General features: G+C 47.9%; 1 protein-coding gene across 1 annotated transcript in view; it reads left to right on the top strand.

Moving 5' to 3' along the window:
* The window catches only part of FSTL4 (follistatin like 4), a 334585-nt gene extending 317120 nt beyond the window's left edge, over positions 1–17465 (top strand). Inside the window, exons 13-16 of the mRNA XM_008142339.3 lie at positions 983–1132; positions 7321–7428; positions 14006–14115; positions 16184–17465. Coding sequence (XP_008140561.2) covers positions 983–1132; positions 7321–7428; positions 14006–14115; positions 16184–16883 — 1068 coding nt within the window. The 3' untranslated portion in view covers positions 16884–17465. The remainder of the gene's footprint in view (positions 1–982; positions 1133–7320; positions 7429–14005; positions 14116–16183) is intronic.
* The last annotated feature ends 2345 nt before the right edge of the window (positions 17466–19810 follow it).

Raw genomic sequence — 19810 nt, 5'->3', positions numbered from 1 at the left:
TCCACTTTGTTCAGCGGGAAGCAGCATGTTTAATTGGTAAGGGCACAGGCTGCAACCAAGGAACGTGCCCTTGACTGGAATCAAACCCCTGACCCTTCAGTCCTTGGGCCAACGGTCTAACTACTGAGCTAAACCAGCTAGGGCGGCCTCAAAGTTTTTGGTCCAAGTAAGTAAAGCAATGGAGATGTCATTGTTGTTTTTTTAATGGAATGAGCAGGGCTGATGGTAAAATTGAGAGTTGATTTTGGACTTACATGTCTGAGATGTTCATTAAACAATCAAGTCAAGCTAAATAGTTGGCTATATAAGTCTGGGGTTCAGGGAAGAGGCCTGAGCTAAAGACGTAAATTTGGGAGTTGTAGGCATATAGACTGTAGCTAAGGCCATAGGTTTGGGTGAGATTAACTTTAGAGAAGAAAAGTTGTTCAGGGTGAACTCTGCAGGATCCAGCAACAGAAAAGGCCCAGCCACTGGAGTGGAATGGAGGAAGAAGAACCAAGGAGTAGTTAGATGGTGCCCCAAGTTCGAATAAAATTATGGCCAGGGATTAATTTACAACTGAGGAGTCAACATTGACCTTGGTGAGAACACTCCAAGCTTTGTGGTGAGTTCTACAGCAGAGGGTTAAGGAGCATATGAGAAGTGAGGAAGCAGAAAAGTGTAGGGAATTCGTTCAGAAGTCTGGCCATTAAGAGACATTTTTTAAATAATGGCTATGAGGACAAAGAGAAAGTAGCACAAAAGAGTGGAAGACTATGGCCCTGGAAGCTGCTGATTAAGAGGCTGCAGAAGAAGTGGGGGGAGGGGAAATTGATGAGGTGGGAAGGTTGTGTGCCATGTTCTGTGAATCCAAAGGATTCTAAGTGTGGCAAGAAAGGGACTGAGGAGAGACAGGGGAGAGGGAATCCCGAGAGGTCTGGGTGGGGAGGGGGGGCAGGGGAGAGAGATAAGAAATATACATGGTAGCCTATCTCCTTCACAGGAAGAAATCTGTCCTCACGGGGAAGGAGACGCCACCCAGCCGTGCCAGTGGGCGTCGGCAGTGAACGTCAGGCACCGGTACATCTACGTGGCCCAACCGGCACTGAACAGAGTCCTCGTGGTCGACGTTCAAGCCCAGAAAGTCCTACAGGTACGCCTGTCTAAGGGAGTGGGGCCAGCCTGCCCAAGTCTTCTCTGCTTTCTGCACCCTCTCCGGCTACTGTGAGGGCTGGTCAGGCCGGAGGGGGAAAGCAAAGGAGGCTCATGAGTGGTGTTTCAGCAAGTCTTGACTGCCTAGCAGGTGCCATGCACTGTTCTAGGTGCTTGGAAAACAGCCAAAAGTGAGCAAGGAAGTTCTAGATCTTATATCGTAGTTGGGGAAACAGGCCATAAATCAGAATGTTAGGGAGTTTTAAATAGTGAGTGCTATGTTACTAGAGGTGAAATGTGATAGAGGAACTGGAAGATGATTTTAAGTTGGCTCTGGAGAGGAAGAGAATCTGAGATCTAAATGCCAAGTGGGATTCCGATCCTGGGAACAGAGGGAAGGCCAGCGATAAGGGGGAGAGTGGGTGCCGGGAAGTCCCGGGTGAACAAAGGCTAATGAGGTAGAAGCAGTGAGATGGAAAGCCACTGAAGGATTTTAGTCAGGGGGGTGACTCAGTCTGGCTACTGTATTAAGAAAGGACTGGAAGAGAGAGCAGGGGTGTGGTCACTGAAAGGAAACAGGCAAGAGTTGACAACAGTGGAGGTGGTGAGAAGTGATCCGATCGGGATGTAGTTTAAACAGGGAGCCCCGAAGATTCTCTGCTGGGTTGAATGTAAGGTTTGAGAGAACAGAAGCCTTTGTTTCCTTGCTTTAACTTCAACTGTAGAATGGAGATGCCATTTACTATGTGTGGTGGGCTGGCCCCAGGATGCCCCCATCCTAATCCCCAGAATGTGTGAATGTCACCTCATATGGCAAAAGAAATTTAGCAGATAATAATGAATTAAGGATTTTAAAATGGGGAGTTATCCTGGATTATCTGGGTGATCCCTAAATGCAAGCAAACATATCCTTATAAGAGAGAGGCAGGGATAAAAATGTGAAGAAGTTCTGCAGAGAAGGAGGAGGCAGTGTGAGCACTGGGGCAGAATGGCATATAGCTGACTTTAAAGATTGGAGAATGGGCCATGAGCCAAAGAATGTAGTTCTAGAGGCTGGGAAAGTAAGGAAATGCATTCTCCCCTAGGACCTATAGAGGGAGCACTGCCTTACAGAGCCATGTTGGTTCACCCCAATGAAATTAATTTCAGACTTTTTTGGCCTGTAGAAACTGTAAGAGAATAAATTGTGTTGCTTTAAGCCAATAAGTATGTGATAATATGTTACTATAGCAATATGTTACTGATGTACTATGAGAGACACTTTGAGCAAGGCTAGGGGAGAAAATTAGGAAATCGGTTTTGGCTCTGTTCAGTTTCAGGTGATGTATATATCACGTAAACAGATAAACAGGTCTGGAGTCAAAGGAGAGGTCTACGCTGGAGATGTCAATGAGGGTATCATCACCATATGAACCATATTAAATCCAGAGAACTGGATGAGAAGTCACTAAGGGGAGTATAGACAGAGCAGAGGTACAGGTTGGAGCACTCCAACACTTAAAGATCACAAAGGAGAGAAAAAATCCAACAAGAAGACCCAAAGTAGCTGAAAGGAACAAAGAAAATTAGAGATGGGGTATTCCAGAAACCCAGAAAAATGTTTTAAGGGAGAGCTAGTGGTCAGTGGTATCAAATGTTGCAGAGAGCATTTGCATGTTATGAAAACTGACCACTGAATTTGGTACCATGTGGATCCCCTTGGCAGGCAGGAACAGAGAGGATGGTGGAATGCAAGCCTGAGGGAGCAGATCCAAGTTAGCACGGTAAGGAAGTGGAAATGGTGAATCTAGGCAACCATTTTGTGGAGGTTTGCTGTAAAGGTGAGTACAAGCAGACAAATGAGGCAGAAGCAGGAAGAGGATATGGAAAAAACTTTATTTTTAGCATAGGTGACATTATAGCATTGATATGCTGATGGGAGAGTTGCTCCCCGAATTCTTCTGCCTCATGGAAGTGAGCAGGGATCAGTGAAATCCAGGGCATGCAAGTGGAGATGCTAGCCTCAGATAGAAGCACATCCTTTCATTGTAAGAGGAGGGAAGAAAGTACACAGGTACCGGTGCCAATACCTGATATGGGGGCTGGTAACTGGATGAACTTCTCTCTTCTGGTTGCTTTAATTTTCTCAGGGAATAAGAAAAATTATCACCGAGGTTGGAGGAGAGGTGAAAGTTGCATGTGAGATTGAATTTACCCAGGAAATGTGATAGGGCTTCTGGGTAATCGTGAAGGCCCACATAAGGATTGTGGATGTAAATTTAAAGTGAGGTCAATGAGCAAGGCTGTATCTTTTTTTCCCAGCAATGTTTAGCTGCCCTGGTACAGACTTATTGTATGGAGAAAGTTGGATATAACCAAGTTAGTGGCTTTCTCTGGCAAATACAATAGGAGGCTATTGATTTCCCTGGCCAGAGAACATATTCTGAATAATTTGAAATACCTGGAGCTTGGTTTTTTTTGTCCACTTAGCCTAACAGCTGCTGAGAGGTATGTTGAAATTTCCCACCATGATTGTAGTTCTATCCATGTCTGCTTTAAAATTATACCTCCTGGGGAGGGGCGGGGGAGACTCCTTTATTCTTATAAAATATTCCTCTTTATTTATGATGATGCTTCTTGCCTGAAAGTCTATTTAGTCTGAGTATAGCTAAATCAGATTTATTGTGATTAGTGTTGTCATGGTGTAATTTCCTATCCTTTTACTTTCAACCTTTCTATGTCCAGGTATTAAAGATGCTCTTTTATAAAGTCTTTCAGCTTTTATCTAGTTTAATAATCTTGGTCTTTAATTTGGAATATTTGATCCATTTATGTTTAATATAATTAATTTACATAGTATTATCTAGTATCATACTGTTTTTTAATTTGACCTGTTTATGTTACTTTTCTCTCCTTTTTACTTTTTGAATTAGTCAAACACTTTTATTATTCTATTTTCCCTCTATTCGCTTGTTGACAATTCATTCTTTTATATTATTATTATTACCACCATTGAGATTACAACATGCATCCTTACCTCAATACAGTTTCATACAAATTACTTCACTTCCCCATAAATGATAGAACCTTAGAACAACTAACTCTTTTAATTTAACCCTCCCTCCAACCTTTTGCATTATGGTAGGAATGAATTTTAAATCTACATATAATTTAACCCCTGAAGAAATGCCTATTATTAGTTTGTACAGTTGATAGTCATTTATATTCACCCACATATTTACCTTTTCCATTGCTCTTGATTCCTCTGAAGTATATAGTTAGGTCTGGGATCATTTTCATTCTACCTGAAAATGTTCTTTAATGGTTCTTTTGGTGCAGGACTGCTGGCAACAGAGTCTCAGAGTTTTGGGTTGTTTGAAAACAAAACTACATAAAGAACAAATAATGTTAAAGTATATTTTCACTGGATATAGAATTCTACATTATTAGCAATTATGTATTTTCAGCATCTTAAGATGCTTCTCCATTATCTCCCCATTCTTATTGTTAATAGGTCAACTGTCAATCTTTTGAAGGTAATATCACTTTTTTAACTAACTTTCAGATTTTCTCTTTGGTCTTTAGCAGTTTTACTAAGATGTGCCAGCTAATGTGTTCTTTGTATTTATTTTGATTTGGGGTTTTTAGGGTTTCTTGAATATATGGATTGATATATTTCTTCAAATAGTATGCTGTCTCATTCTCTCTTGCCTCTTCTTTTGGAACTGTTTAAAAAAAAAAAATTAGACCTTTCCATTGTATCTCACTTATCTTTTTCACTCTCATTTTCCATCCTTTTTTGGCTCTCTGTGCTTCAATTTGGATATGTTCTATCAACCTTTCAGTTCACTAATTCTATCTTCTGTGTCTAATATGGATTTTTTAAAACCTATTTATTGAGCTCTTAATTTCAGGCATTACATTTTTTACTTTAGAATGTCTATTTAATTCCAAATTACCTTTTTATAGATCACCTGGAGGTCTGTTGTTTGTGGGGGGTTTTTTAATGTTGTTTTCAGTCATATAGTCTGTATCTTGGAAAGCCTAGTAATTTTCTTGTGAGCACAACAACATTCCATATAAAATATTTTAGAGACTTTAGATGGCTCTCATCCACCAAAGAAAGTTTACCATTTCCTTTTTAGGCAGAAATAATAGAGAATTAATCTTTTAATCTTACCAAGTACTAAGTTGAATCAAAGCTGAGTTGAAGTTTTTGTAAAGCTTCACTCCTAGGCCTAATGTGTTCTTCAGGACCTTTTCTCTTTGTTCCGAGGCATCTTGAGACCGTGGGCAAGTCTGTTCTGAATTTGAAGAGATAAGCCAAAAATCTTAAACTGTTGTTCCACAACAGCTCAAATGAGAATATGAAATATGATGAGAAAGGTTAAGCAGAAAGAAGAGATAATGGCTGCAGTTCAAACCTTAGGGAGGTTTTGCTGTGAAGAGGGCAGACAATATCTGGAAGAGGTATGTGCAGTCAGGAGGTGTTTTTAAAAGAGAGAGAGTGTACAAGATTCTAGAGATGGTGTCAAGGTGGTATCATTGCTGGTGTGGGTAGACGAAGACAGTGGCAGATCTCAAAGCTTTTGGTAAGTGAAGAGTAGCCAGGAAGCTGGGAGTAACAGGAGGAGTAGCTACAGACATGAACAAAGGACCTGAGGTGTGTGAAGTGTAGTAGAAAAGCAGTAACAGCCTTGGGGCTTCAGAGAACAGGAGGTTTTAATTAGATCAAGAAAGTAAAACAAGACTTCAAAGATGGTGATGAATGGAGAGAAAAAAAAAAAATATATATTTCAGCAGGTAAAAAAAGTCAAGAGTTTGGTTTTGTAAATGTTAAGTTGAGCTCATCGACAAAGGAGTGAACTCTAACGTCCTCAGAGTGCAGTAGGTTAGTTGCAGCCATGGACTGGGTGAGCTCATCCAGGGCCAGGATGCAGACAAGAGAAGGTCAAAGCTGAAGGCCTGGGACATGCCCACGTTCAGAAGACAGGATGAGGAAGATAAAAGCTAGGGAGGTGGGAGGCTGCGTGAAGAAAATGTTTCCAAAAGGAAATAATTAACCATGTGGAATCTTGCTGAAATGTCAAGTAAGAGGAGGATCACAAAGGTGACCTTCTGAGCCCTGGCCGGGTGGCTCCGTTGGTTGGGGTGTCATCCTGTGTACACCAAAAAGGTTACGGGTTCAATCCCCAGTTGGGGTACATACAGGTGGCAACCAATTGATGTTTCTCACATCAATTTCTCTCTCTCAAATCAATAAACATCTCTGCGGTTGAGAATTTTTTTTTAAATGATGACCCTCTGAATCTGACACGAAGGACTAGAAACTGTCAGTGAAGTGATGAAGACAGACACTTGGTGGGAATGAGGAAAGGAAAAGTGGATTCAGGGGCTCCACAGACAGTTCTTTAGCAGTTTTGACCAATGGGGTTTTCTCTCCTAAAATCTGAAAAGCTAGAATCTGGTTAGTTGAAATTGAAATTTCAGAAATTATATTGACAAGGTATAAGTTATGGTGGCTGAGATGTGGAGGAAGGAAAAATCATTGAAACCAAGAAGGAACTGAGAATGAATCATCGTAGAAGAGGGTTTAGAACTTATAAAACTACATTACAAGCAGAAGACAGAAAGTCTCCATGTGCCAGGGCCACCAGGGAAGCGCTGTCCTGGGGGAGAGCAGAGTATCAGTTACAGCAGTAAAAATAACCTGCCTGGTGCTACGGTTTGAGTCCCAGCAGCTCCCGCTGAAGGATGTGCAAGACAGAGGCTGTGGAAAGATAAGGTGATAAAGGATGACCTCCGATGACCCAGGAGAAGGGGCCCACTCACCAGTATCCGGGCTGTGGAGCAGCCTGGGGAAGGGCGCTGAGGGTCTAGGAGGCCCAAAAGGCTTCCAGGAGATGTGATGGAAGGGTCCTCAGCCGACTCTTAAATGGATAACTTAAAGCTTCTGTGTTGAGGCTTTTGTTAGGATGCTCTGGATCTCTCCTTTAAGTAAAAATACACAAGAAGTTTTTAAAAGGGAGAAATTACTGACCACCAGTTTTATGCCTCTGAAGACAACAAACCCAGAAGGCAGGCTTCTGCACGGGGCTGCCTGCCGCTTACCCAGGAGCAATAGCCACGTGCACGACACCCAGAAACGACCACTGTGTCAGCCCCTACGACAACCATGACCCACTTGTCTTCTTGTTGTTGTTGTTCAAGTCCATAGGTGTGGACCCTCTGCCGGCCAAGCTGTCCTATGACAAGTCACATGACCAAGTGTGGGTCCTGAGCTGGGGGGATATGCACAGGTCCCAGCCAAGCCTCCAGGTATGTTGAACACGTGGAGTCTAACCCTTACCCCATCTCTCCCTGTTTGTCTCCCACTTCCCTAGTGACTAATCCCATTTATCCAAAATATGTCCATAAGGGCTTAAGGAGAGGGTAGGAAGCAGCCTCAGGCCAACACTCCTCACAGGCAATTGACAGGGTGTCTTCAGCAAGGCCTGCAGTTAAAGACAGTAATACTCAGAATAGGTAGGATTCTCATGGTATGACCATCAGAATGTGGCTCCCAGGCCCCACAACACCCGTCCCTCCTGAGCCAGGATCTCCTGGGGTCAAACAGCATGAAGACTGGAGTCCAGGCAAGAAGAAAGGAGACAGGCTCTCTTCACCTTGGGCTGGGTGGGCTAGAGATTTAGTGTCAAAGCAAGCACTAGATGCTGGCCAATAAGGAAGGGGAGGGAAAGGAAGCAGCAGCAATTATGTCCATAAACAGAAGTGTGTTTGTGGAGTGCCTCCAGTGTGGGAGGGCACAGAAAATTAGGGCATCTGCCCATGGTCCAACCCCCGCAGCAGGCTCTGCAGCCCCCACCTCCAGCTGTTGTACCCCCTCCCGGGAAGAGCTTGGGCCCCAGAGATCTGTGGGATTCCTCCCTCTGCCAGCCAGGGAAGACCAATGCCACCCCTATGTTGCGTGTGTGTGGCTCAACCTCTCTCATCAGGGATGCATGAGAGGATTAAGATCTACACAAAGTAATTTGAATGCCTGTTTTCTCAATTCTCCCCAAAATGATGCATAGAACCATTCTAGATACACAGAAAAGGTAATTCATTCCATATAATGGATGCCTCAGGGTTTAATTCTTTCTCCGAACCCCAGCTGAGAAGGGCTGCAGATGGAGCCAAGTTCACCCTGTTCCCAAGATTGGTAAGAGGCCAGGAACACCTATTCTAGAGAATCTTCCTCCGGGGACTGGCCTCCTGCCTTCCTTTGCTGCACCAGGGGGAGGGCACAACTTCACCAGCTGCAGACGGAGACTACGTGGGTGATTGAACTCATCAACCGTCCTGAGCCCCCATGAGCCGACAACAAATAATAACCCATTGGAACTCCTAGGACCCAAGATAAAGGTCACTCAGAACGGAGGATAAGCCCAAAGAAATGATCTTATTGGTCCCTCTGGCAGCTCTAAGAAAGCACTTGAGGAAACTCTATGGGAGGGACCACCAAAAAAGATTCTTCTGGAACTAAAAATGAACAAAATGCTTTTCTAATTTTTAACTGCAGTAGATAAATTGGGAAATGCATGGTTTCTACTGAGACCCAAATATATGAAGAGACTGAGACTCAACATCTCAGGACATGGAAGTTTAGAAAGAGAAAAGGAAACTGTTGGAATGGAGTCCAACATAAATACATTTGGAATAAAATTTCCAAGAGGATCTACAACTTCCTGGCTAGACTTAGAAGAAATGACACATCTCTGCCCTTGTTAGTAAAAGAGTAGAGGGGAAATCTTACAAGACAGAAGGAACAGTTACCTGTAGAAGAAACAACAATCCGATGGGCCTTAAACTTCTCACCTGCAACAGGAGCTGGAAGACCGTGGAGTCACATTAGTTAGATAAAAGGGCTGATGTCCAAGAATCCTGTACCCCACCAAGATGTCATTTACCTGTCAGGACAAAGGAAAGATATAAGAATATGCAGAATCCGGAGAGCGTATCACTCATGTGCACATCTGAGGAACCAGATCAGAGACATCAAGACGGAGGATAAAGAAAAGACAGTCATAAGTAAGGAACCTGGAGAGGATGGTGTAAAACTAAAAGTAAGATGGATGCCATAGCTGGATGGCTCAGTTGGTTGGAGCATGATCCCATACACCAAAAGGTTACAGGTTCGGTCAGGGCACATGCCTAGGTTGCGGGTTTGATCCCCGGTCGAGGCACATGCAGGAGGCAACAGATCAATGTTTCTCTCTCTCAAAATCAATCAAAACATATCATTAGGTGAGGATTAAAACTAAATAAGATGGATGAGGAGAAACTATCTGGAAATGTATAATCAGTGCTAAGTAATGATGTTAGAATTAGCAGAGACACGCTGAAAGAGAAATCCTGATACCAGGCTATAACTAAAGATAAATTAATTTAGTAAAAAAAAGTACAGAGTGGAGCGAAGAGAAGGGAGTAAGAATACTCAAAAGTGTCATCTTATTTGGATAAGAGAGGATATAGAGAATGTTTGAAATTAATAGCTGAGAACTGAATTCTGTTAAAAGCAGAGGTGATCAGGTTGGGCTTTAAAAAAAGAAGGAAAGAAAGAAAACTAGCTCTAATGTGTTTATGAGAAACACATAAAACAAAATGATAATGAGATTAAATTTAAGGCCTGGGAATAGTGATGATAGGAGAGCTAAGAGATACGTACAGGTGGTAATATTAGTACCAGACAAGGTGGGACTTAAGGTTAAAGGTACTCACCAGCATAAGGAGAGACATGACAACAAACAGCCAGTAGATCTCCAACGACATGACAACTAAATATATAAGAGCGTTTGAAAATACAAGGACATTTTATTTAAAATACACTTATATTGTTATACCAAGGAGACAAAATGATGACATGGGAAAATTGAATAATATGACTAAGGAACTTGGTTTAATTAATACATAGGAAACCTTTCATCTGCAAATAGTTTTTTCACATGTTCACATATAAATAAGTGTACCAGTAATCACGAAGAAAACATTTACAAATTTTATAGATGTTATAGACTACATTATCTGATAATTAGAAGTAATTAATATGTGACCTAATAAGGAAACACTCCTAGATCATTATTGGATCAAAGAGGAAATTAAAAGGGAAGTTATAAACTGTCTCAAAAGCAATGAAAAAGAGACCGTTTCACATTAAAACCTATGGGAGACAGAGAAAGTGTACACGAGGAATATTTGTGTCTTCAAAGCCTGCAAAGCAAGTATTTGTGTTAAGATATTAGATATTAGGAAAAGAACAAAATAACTGGTAAGGATAGAAATTAATAGAAACAAAATAATTAGAGAACAAATAGATATCTAACACAAACAAAAACAGGAAAAAAAAATCCTTCTCAGACCTGGTAAAGGAAAAAGAGGCAAAATGAAGAATGAAAGAAGGCTATGACTATAGATACAGGAGAATGAAAATAATTGTAAAATAATACTACATTGCAATTCTGGGGCAGCAAATTTTAAAACCTAGAAGAAATGAATGATTATTTACAAAAATAAACTGACCTAAGAAAATGAAAACAAACTAGAACAATTATCTTTGGAGAGGTTTCTAAAAGATTAAAGGTCTATATAGAAAAATGTATATCTGAGTTTTCTCAAATCTTCAAGATTATTTTAACTCTCTCAGATCATGGGGGGCAATGTACAGCTCCTTTGTCTTAAATAACCAGAATAATTATAAAAACTGATTAGTTTATATTTTTATACTATTTTTAATCTCATGAATACAAAAGCAAAATTCTAATCATGGTGTTAGACATATAGTCCAGCAATGCATGTAATTGCTGAAGCAGGGAACAAATTAAATTCCCAGATGCAATGACGGTTCGCTCCCAGGAAATCAGTCAACATTATATATAACACAAACAAATTAAAACAGAAAAAAAAAACTATACTTCCAATAAATGCTGAAAGGCATTTAATTAAATGCAGCAGTCTTAATAAAATACCTAAAAATAGGACTAGAAGGAAACTTCTTAAATATAATGAAGACTATTTCCCAGAAACCAAGAGCAAATTTTGCCTAAATGACAAAGCACTAAAAGCATTTTAATTAATTTCCATAATTAAACCATGATGTCCTCCATCACCATAATTGGCAAATCTAGGAAATGTGCACTATGACAAGAAAATGAAATAGATTGAATAAGCCTACCTTTATTGCTGTCGGCCGGGGTTAGGGAAATGAGCACTTCCAGAAAGATCAACTGACATAGCCTTTGTGATGAGCAATTTGGAAATGTGAACCAAAAGCTTCAAAACGGTGCTTTTTGATCCAGCAACTTGACTTCTCAGAACTTATCCGTACGCCATGATCACGGATATGGACAAAGATTTAGCTATGTGTTACTGCATTGTCTGTATTATAGACTGATGAATTTCAAAGGTGGGGGGGGGGTGAGGGAGGAGCAATTAACCGGGGAACTTAGATGCATAGATGCATAGCCCATGGACACAGCCAATAGTGTGGCAGAGGCTTGGGAGGGGTGGGTTCAAGGAGGAGGGGATTCATGCAGGGGGCGAGTGGCGGGGGGAAACAAAGCAGACATCTGTAATGCTTTCACCAATAAAGATAAATTTAAAAACAAAAATATTCTAATGTTTCTAAATACCCAACACTAAGGCATTGGCTGCACAATCTTCGCTATGACTACAGGAAGATGCTTCCACAAAGGAGGCCGCCGCCCCCAGCAGCCAGTGTTGGAACCCTTGGCATCTTCCTGCCTCCTGCCCAGCACTCTCTTACCCTCTCACTCCCAGGCCCAGCTTCTAGCTGCCTCTCAGCCTGTTCCACGGGACACCTTGTGCCCTGCCCTTCCCCAAATGCCACTTTTCAGCTGGCTTGTCCACCCTCTGAGGGAGATGCTCGGTCTTCCTTACCCCACCCTGACCAGCGAGTGACATCTGCTGTCCAGCTACATGCACACGCCTCCTGTACCAAGCTCTCAGAGCCAGCAGATTTGAGGGGTTCGACAGTTACGTTGGAGTCCCTGATGCACCCAGCCACGTGCTGGTACACAAGCCAAGGAACTCAAGGCTGGTTGGAGCAATGAAGTTGGCACGCCCACAGCAGTCCACGGCCCGCTGTACTGTGTTGTGATGAGGTAACCTCTGAGAATAGGGTGTCAGAGTGGTGCAGCGTGAATGACACTGACCGCTGACGGCCTGTAATTTTCCATCTCTATGATAAGCTAAAATAACAGGCCTGCTATCAAGCAAGGATTGCACAGCTTCTTGGACTTTTCTGGCATTTTCCCCTCAACTCTCCAAGATCCCGTCTCCTAAGGCTGAGACTTCCTTCATGCCCAGAGCTTTTCCCCACGGACTTGCCATGGAAGTGTCATTCGGCCTTCTTTTAATCCCAGGAAAATGACCTAATGCAACCGTAGAGCTTCAGAGCTGCCCCAAGGTTGAAAGTGACAGCTCTCTTCGTTCTAATCGTTCTAATCGGCATTCTCCCTGGGAAGCTTGGTTCGGAAAAGATTCAACCCTCACACCTGCCTGAGGAGACACCAGGTGCTGTTTGTCTCACCATAAAAGTAAGAGCCAGAAGACAATTTCATTCGAAAAAGCAAACAGCATCCAGGGTTGAAAGCCATGGACGTCACCAAGCCCCGCCCAGGCTCATCGGCCTGAGGCTGCGGAAATCTGGATCCTTCCTTCCGTGCACGGCCACCAGGTGAAGGTCGGGGGTATCTCACCTCCCTGTTTAGCGTCGGGCCTCCGCCTCCTGTGCTGCTCAGACGCTCTGGGCTTGTTCTTGTGGGGCCCTCAAGCCAACATTGCCCACAGGCCGGCCACGCTCCTCCCCTGGCGGCAGGTCAGCCGCCTTTCAGGGCAATGGCCCTGGACTCGGAGGCTGATGAGCACGTGAAAAGGCAGAGGACACAGGCTGCCCGGCTCGGTGTCTCTGGCCTGCCCAGGCCCAAGGCCTCCGTAGCTGATGGGCAGGTAGATGCCCGGCCTGCCCACAGGGAGCGCTCTGGCAGGACCTGCAGACCACTCTCCTCCTCTCTAGCCTCGGACATCCCTTGACTGTTCCGCACTGCCAACGTGCCCGGCCCTGTGCGGACAGCAGGGACACACGCCAGGGAATGGCTCAGGTCACCGCCACGGGGAGAAGTGTAACCTCCAGGGAGACAGGCAGCCATGCTCTGACTTCACCAATTTGTACCAAACACAAGGCCTGATTCCTCACTTCTCACAGCGAGTCCCTTTGTGACACTGAACCTCTCCCCGTCGTTCCGATCACAAGGCCTCTCGTGGCACGACCAGCACCCCTGAACGGCACCTCTGCCGGATCCCCGCTTTCTCGGAGTCACAGCCTTGGGGCACGCCTCGGTGAGCAGTGCGCGACAGATTCCCAACAAACCAGCCCAGGCACCTGGCATCAACGGAAAATCAATAACCCGCCATCAGTTCCCCAGCTTCACATTCTCATTATTGAAAGCTCTCTCCTCTTCCCAGGGAGGCCTAGGTGTTGAGAAGGGGGGCGTCCCTGCTGGCGGGGACGTTGTATCTGAGCAGAGGGATGTTTCAGTTCTGGGACCTCCCTCCAAAGCCCCAACACAAGTCCAGCTCAGTCCCCGCTCTGCAGTCACCACAGCGGACAGCGTGCAGCAGGTCATGCCAGGCAGAGTGGGAGGGAACGACTCCCTCCTGTCTCACGACGTCCTGTCCTGCCTGTGCCGTTCCACCCTGCTCCCGCCCCTTCCCAAGACTGTGGCCTGTCCATCATCTCTCTCTAGCAGCCTGTCTGCTGGGGAGCGTGCAGAGAGCTCCAGGTTTCCAGCCCCCGACCAGGACGGGCCCTCACAAGGACCCCTGCTCTCTGTCACAGGTGATCACGGAAGCCAGCACCGGCCAGGGCCAGCACCTCATCCGCACACCCTTTGCAGGAGTGGACGACTTCTTCATTCCCCCAACAAACCTCATCATCAACCACATCAGGTGAGGCCCGCCGGCGCGGCCCCGAGGCACTGCGCGCTCCAGCTGTGCCCCGCGGGGGACCCCTTCGCCCAGGGTGGGAGCTGCTCCTGTCTCTGTCTTCCCCACTCCTCTTGGGCTGGCTTGGAACCGCCTCAAGGAGGGACAGAGAAATGGACCCACCCCTAGTCTCTAATTGTTAAAGTTCAGGAAGGTACCCAGCTCCTAGTGTCCTCGGGGGCCCAGTGAGGTCAAGGAGTTGCATCCTCAAGGTGAGGACAACAGGGGAAAGGAGAAGCAGCAGTGGTTAATTTAGCACCCTCTCCTTGCTAGACACAAAAAAAAACTAGTAGAAGTGGTCTCGGCCCTATTTTACAGATGAGAAAACTGAGGTTCAGAGAAGTTAAGACACTGGCCAAGGTCACACAGCCAGGAATTGGCAGTCAGACTAAATGGAAAGCCAGGTCTCCTTTTTGTGCCGCATCCCGCCTCATCCTCTGCTAACCACCGCCCATGGGTCCTCTCAGAGCCCCCAGAGCGGCCGTGCAGGGGGCCTCCAAGGAAGCAAGGCCCCCTCAGTGCCTGGTTGCCACCATTCAAAAGAAGAGCCTCAAATAACAGCCCTGGCCTCCGCAGCAAACCTCCTCCCCGCCGGGCCACTCCCCCCATTCATTTCAGAGCACCCCTGACACTTCCTGTAAAGTCACCACTGCCCCAAGACTGAGCCTGCCCTTGATAAAGTCATCAAGACCCAGTTGTCAGGTGGCACTATTTATGCCTTCCCTTAATCTGACATCAAGCACCTTTCTCCAGGAAGAAATGACTCATGGTTGCAAGCTGATGCTGAACTTGGAAAAATAGGACTCACCCATGTATCCTTGCCCAAGGAGGAAAATCACCACTTTCTGCCCTCTGCGCCCTCCCCCCATCTCCACCCCCTCCCCCCAAACCCTTCCATCCCCACTGCACTGCAGAGACTGCCTGGGGAAGAGCCTCTAATGTGGTTCTAAATGGGCAGCTGAGTTCAGCTGGGAGTCCTGCAAACGCAGAGACTCAGCAGCCCCCGTGTGTGGCTTTCACGTTCAAGTTCCTTAGAAGAGTGGGTTTTCTTTCCTGCTCTTTCCATGCGCTGGCTCTTTAAGGATGCTTCATAGATGCTCTAACGTGGGCCTTTTCCCCACTCGAAGGCGCCGCTATTCGAGAGGAAGTCGTGGAAGCGATTTTCCTCTTTCCTGCGGGGTGAGGCAGTGTCAGAACGCCTCTAAAGCAAGGGACCTAGGAGAGGCTCTCAGCGCGAAAGGGAGGCCTGCCTTTGACTATGGAGCAAGCGGCCTCCAATGAGGAATTTCGGGAAGTCCAAATGTGAGCTGCTACCACCCCCTGAGCTCTGCCACCAAAGCTTCCTCTTAGATTGGATCCTCCCCAAAGCCCTCCGAGGAACGGCCCTCTTTAGATTCCCGGGGCTCAGAGGGGAAAGCAAGGGCCCCAGGCCCCGCGCTGGCAGGGCTCTCAGCAGCATCCGGCCTTCTGGCTCCAAAGGTGAAAAACGCCTCTCGGCCCCCTGCCCCCCAGCATCACATATGTGGCCGGAGAGGGGCTGCCCTTCCTGTTCCCAGGGAGAGGGAACACTCTTAGGAAACCTGGGCTTCACGGAATCGGCGCCCTCCAATCCCCACCCACCCGTTAGTCCAGAACCCAGCGGGGACGGAGGCTCTCCTCCCGCGTCCTCGTCGCAGGCCGAGTCGGGGCACACGCTGTCCTTTCCCTGCAGGCACAGGCCCCCCTTCCCAGCTGGCACGCGGCCTCGGGGAGACGCAGTGGCAGGCCCGTTTACCCTCCGGCACCATTTCTAAAGATGAGCGCGTGCACGAAAGCGCCTGACCGGGAACCTGTGTAACTAACTCTCCTCCTGTCTGAGGTCGCAGATGAACCACGTAGGAAGCCGTCCCCTGCAGAATGGCAGCTCTTCTCCAGGGGCTGTCCGATCCCTGAAAGAGTATGACAGAGGGACAGGCTGCAGTCCTGTGAGAGGAGTGACAGATCCCCGACCCCGAAAGGCCTCCGACCTCTGACCTCAGTTCTCCCCTCCCAGGTTCGGCTTCATCTTCAACAAGTCCGACCCTGCAGTTCACAAGGTGGACCTGGAAACGCTGATGCTCCTCAAGACCATCGGGCTGCAGCGGCACGGCTGCCTGCCGCAGGCCATGGCCCACACCCACCTGGGCGGCTACTTCTTCGTGCAGTGCCGACGGGACGGCGCCACGGCCGCCCCACAGCTGCTCATCGACAGCGTCACGGACGCCGTGGTCGGCCCCAACGGTGACGTGACCGGCACCCCGCACACGTCCCCCGACGGGCGCTTCGTGGTCAGCGCTGCCGCCGCCAGCCCCCAGCTGCACGTGCAGGAGGTCACGCTGCGGGGGGAGATCCGGACCCTCTACGACCTGAAGATCGGCCAGGGCATCTCCGACGTGGCGTTCCAGCGCTCCTTCGCCCACAGCAATCAGTACTGCGTCTACGCCACGCTGGAGGCCGAGCCGGGCCTGCTGTTCCTGGAGCTGGCCACGGGCAAGGCGGGCATGCTGAAGAACCTCCAGGAGCCGCCCTCGGGGCCAGCCGGGCCCTGGGGAGGGCCCCGCAGGATCGTGAGGGACAGCGGGCTGTTCGGCCAGTACCTCCTCACGCCAGCCCGGGAGTCGCTGTTTCTCATCAACGGGCGACAAAACACGCTGCGGTGTGAGGTGTCGGGCGTAAAGCGGGGGACCACGGTGGTGTGGGTGGGCGAGGTATGAAGGAGGCCAGCGCAGAGCCCGGGCCACCGGGCCCCACCGCGTCCCGACGCCGCGGCCCCGAGCCGGCGCCCTGTACATTTTTACAGACAAAAGCAAACACCTGTATTCGCTTCGTGGTTCGACACTGGTCTCCTTGCAAGTTTCCTCGTCTAAGGTATGCGCTGCTCACCGGGTTGCGGAGTTCTCGTTAGGAAGGAGGAGGGAAGCCGTGGGCCACGGGGAGAACACACGCTGCCGTGGGAAGGAGGCTTCTCCGTGCCCAGCTCCACGCCATGTGGCTGGGGACGCCATGGAACCCAGCGCTCCTGCGTTCCAGGCGGGCGTTTCCGTCGGTTGCCTTCACATAGTCATTCTCCTTCACCGCCAGACCCAGCCAGACCGCGCCCTGCGGAGGGGCCTGAGACCAGGCCTGGACACGGCCCGCCGGGAGCGGGGGCCTCGCTCGGGGCCGGAGAGCCGCGCCTGCCCTCGCCCTGCTCCTTCTCCTCCTCCGCAGCTGCTTCCTGCTTTTCTTTCCATCTGACTTGTTGTACGCCTGAGAGAGAGCCAGTAAGACTTATTGCAGCTTGGGGGGGTGGGGAAATCACTCACTTTATTTTGGAAATTTTGATTAAAAAATAATTTTTTATAATCTCAAATGCTAGTAAGCAGAAAGATGCTCTCCGAGGTCCCGCTCTGTCCGTCCCTGCCTTGGGCCAAGTCTCTGAGAGTCACCACCCCAGGTCCCCCAGCCAGAAAGAACAGTGGTTATCAAGGAGGAATGGTCCCCTGCAGCACTGACACCCCCAAGTACAGATCAGCCACCACGATGGCAAAGACTGCGTTCTGGGCTGGGACCCCAAGAAACTAGGATAAACCCGGTGTGCCTGCTTTTCACCATGGAAGGGGGGCATTGTTAGTTAATCCTCACTTGAGGATATTTTTCTATTGATTTTTAGAGAGTGTGGAAGGGAAGGGGAGAGAAAGAGAGAAACATCAACTGGTTGCCTCCTGCACGCACCCCAACCAGGGCCAAGGATCAAGCCTGCAACCGAGGTACATGCCCTTCACCGGAATCGAACCTGGGACCCTTCAGTCTGTGGACCGCCGCTCTATCCACTGAGCCAAATCGGCTAGGGCTGGAAGGAGGACATTTTATTAGCCAGGCTCAGATCCAAGGCAGATGGGGCTTGCCTGGCAAGGTGTGGGCAGCCTGCAGGATAGCAACCTCCAGACGCACTGCTGAAACCCCAAGGACACAGTGGTGTCCAGGCAGGTTCCCTTTTAAAAACCAATTTCCTCTCTGCCTGTGGCCCTTGCGCTCAGCTCTGGTGCCCCCCGTCCCTGCATCATCGCAGCGCAGTTAGTACAGGGAGGGATCCAGTATTTCTTCTTACACACAGCCCCCTCGTCTCCCCAGTGGCACACACTCCGAATCTCAGAATCAGAAGGATGCAGGCTGGTTATTATTCTACTGAACTACTCCCACGTGTCTCGGGCGATGGTGGGCTCTCAGTACAACCCAACAGCTTTGGGAAGACAGCCTGTGTTGAAGAATCTCAGCAAGAAAGAGGCTCCCCTGGGTTCTCAGAACACTGCTTTCCTTCTCACAACAGCGGCCAGAACATACCGGCCCACTCGCCGGCCTGAATGATCGCCTTTCTAACCACCTGAGTTGGGAGAGGCGGTCCCATCACAGACACCTTAGCAGTGTAGCCCCTTCACCCGCCAACATGGCCATGATTTCCTGTGCTGCTGAGGAACGGCCCTTTTCAGGGAAAGGAAGGCAAGACCCTGCCTCACTCAATACACAGCCCCCTTTCCCTCCCACCTGACTGCCTAGCCCACCTGTATGCTCCCCACCACCCTGCGTTTCCTGAGATCAGCCATCTTCTTGTGCGTCTCTTGTATCTTGGTCCACCAGACACCTGTTTCCTACAATTCTCAGGAGTGTGTCCAAACATGTACATTCACATTTTAGATTTTTTTCTAAAGGTACAATATGTAGATATAGGTTGAGGAAACTGTCTTCAAAAGCCTCATATTCAGTTACACAATAACTGGGATGAATGGTTCTCACCCTTTCTTTTTATTTTTTTTTTAATATTTTTAAAAATATATTGTATTGATTTTTACAGAGAGGAAGGGAGAGGGATAGAGAGTTAGAAACATCGATGAGAGAGAAACATCGATCAGCTGCCTCCTGCACACCCCCTATTGGGGATGTGCCCACAACCAAGGTACATGCCCTTGACCGGAATCGAACCTGGGACCCTTCAGTCCGCAGGCTGACGCTCTATCCACTGAGCCAAACCGGTTAGGGCTTCTTTTTATTCTTGCCTCAATCTCTTGACACATTTACTTCCAAACTCCCACTCTAATCACAGAAATTCTCCAACTTTCATGAACTTCACCCTCCAGAAAAACCTAAATTGTGGCAGCGCCTGGCAGAAAAAAGCCCCCGTGCCCACCGGAGGGGAGCCCACTGACAGCCGTGCTCAAACGCGGGCCCCTCTGGGTTGCAGATTCCTAAGAAGAAGACTGAACTGATCCCAACTGGCCTCTTAAACTGGGAGCGACCCTGCAGCATCTGCTCCTTCCCCCGTCCCTCCCTTGCCAAGTGTGCCAGAAAAGCACATCTGCCTCTCCTTGTCCTCACGGTGCAGCTCCCGTCTCGCTGCCCACGTGCCAGACACAGCTGGACTGGAGAAAGGAATCACGGGCCTGAAAACTGCGCAATGTGCAAATTCACAAAGGCTCGCTCGCGGGTAGATGCTTTCCCGCAGAGCTGCTTGGGTGGGAGGCAGGGGGCAGGCTGGCTCATGGAACACAATTTGAAACCAGCTGGGGTCAGAAGTCATCACAACAGTGGGCCTTGAGGCAAACCCAGCCAGCAATCCTTGTGATGAACACAAAAGATCAACTACTCGTTTTTCACATTAAAGGAG

This window comes from Eptesicus fuscus, chromosome 6, assembly GCF_027574615.1.
Source record: "Eptesicus fuscus isolate TK198812 chromosome 6, DD_ASM_mEF_20220401, whole genome shotgun sequence".
Classification (NCBI taxonomy): Eukaryota; Metazoa; Chordata; class Mammalia; order Chiroptera; family Vespertilionidae; genus Eptesicus; species Eptesicus fuscus.
The sequence above is the reverse complement of the archived record's forward strand: the minus strand, read 5'-3'. Positions and strand labels throughout refer to the sequence as shown.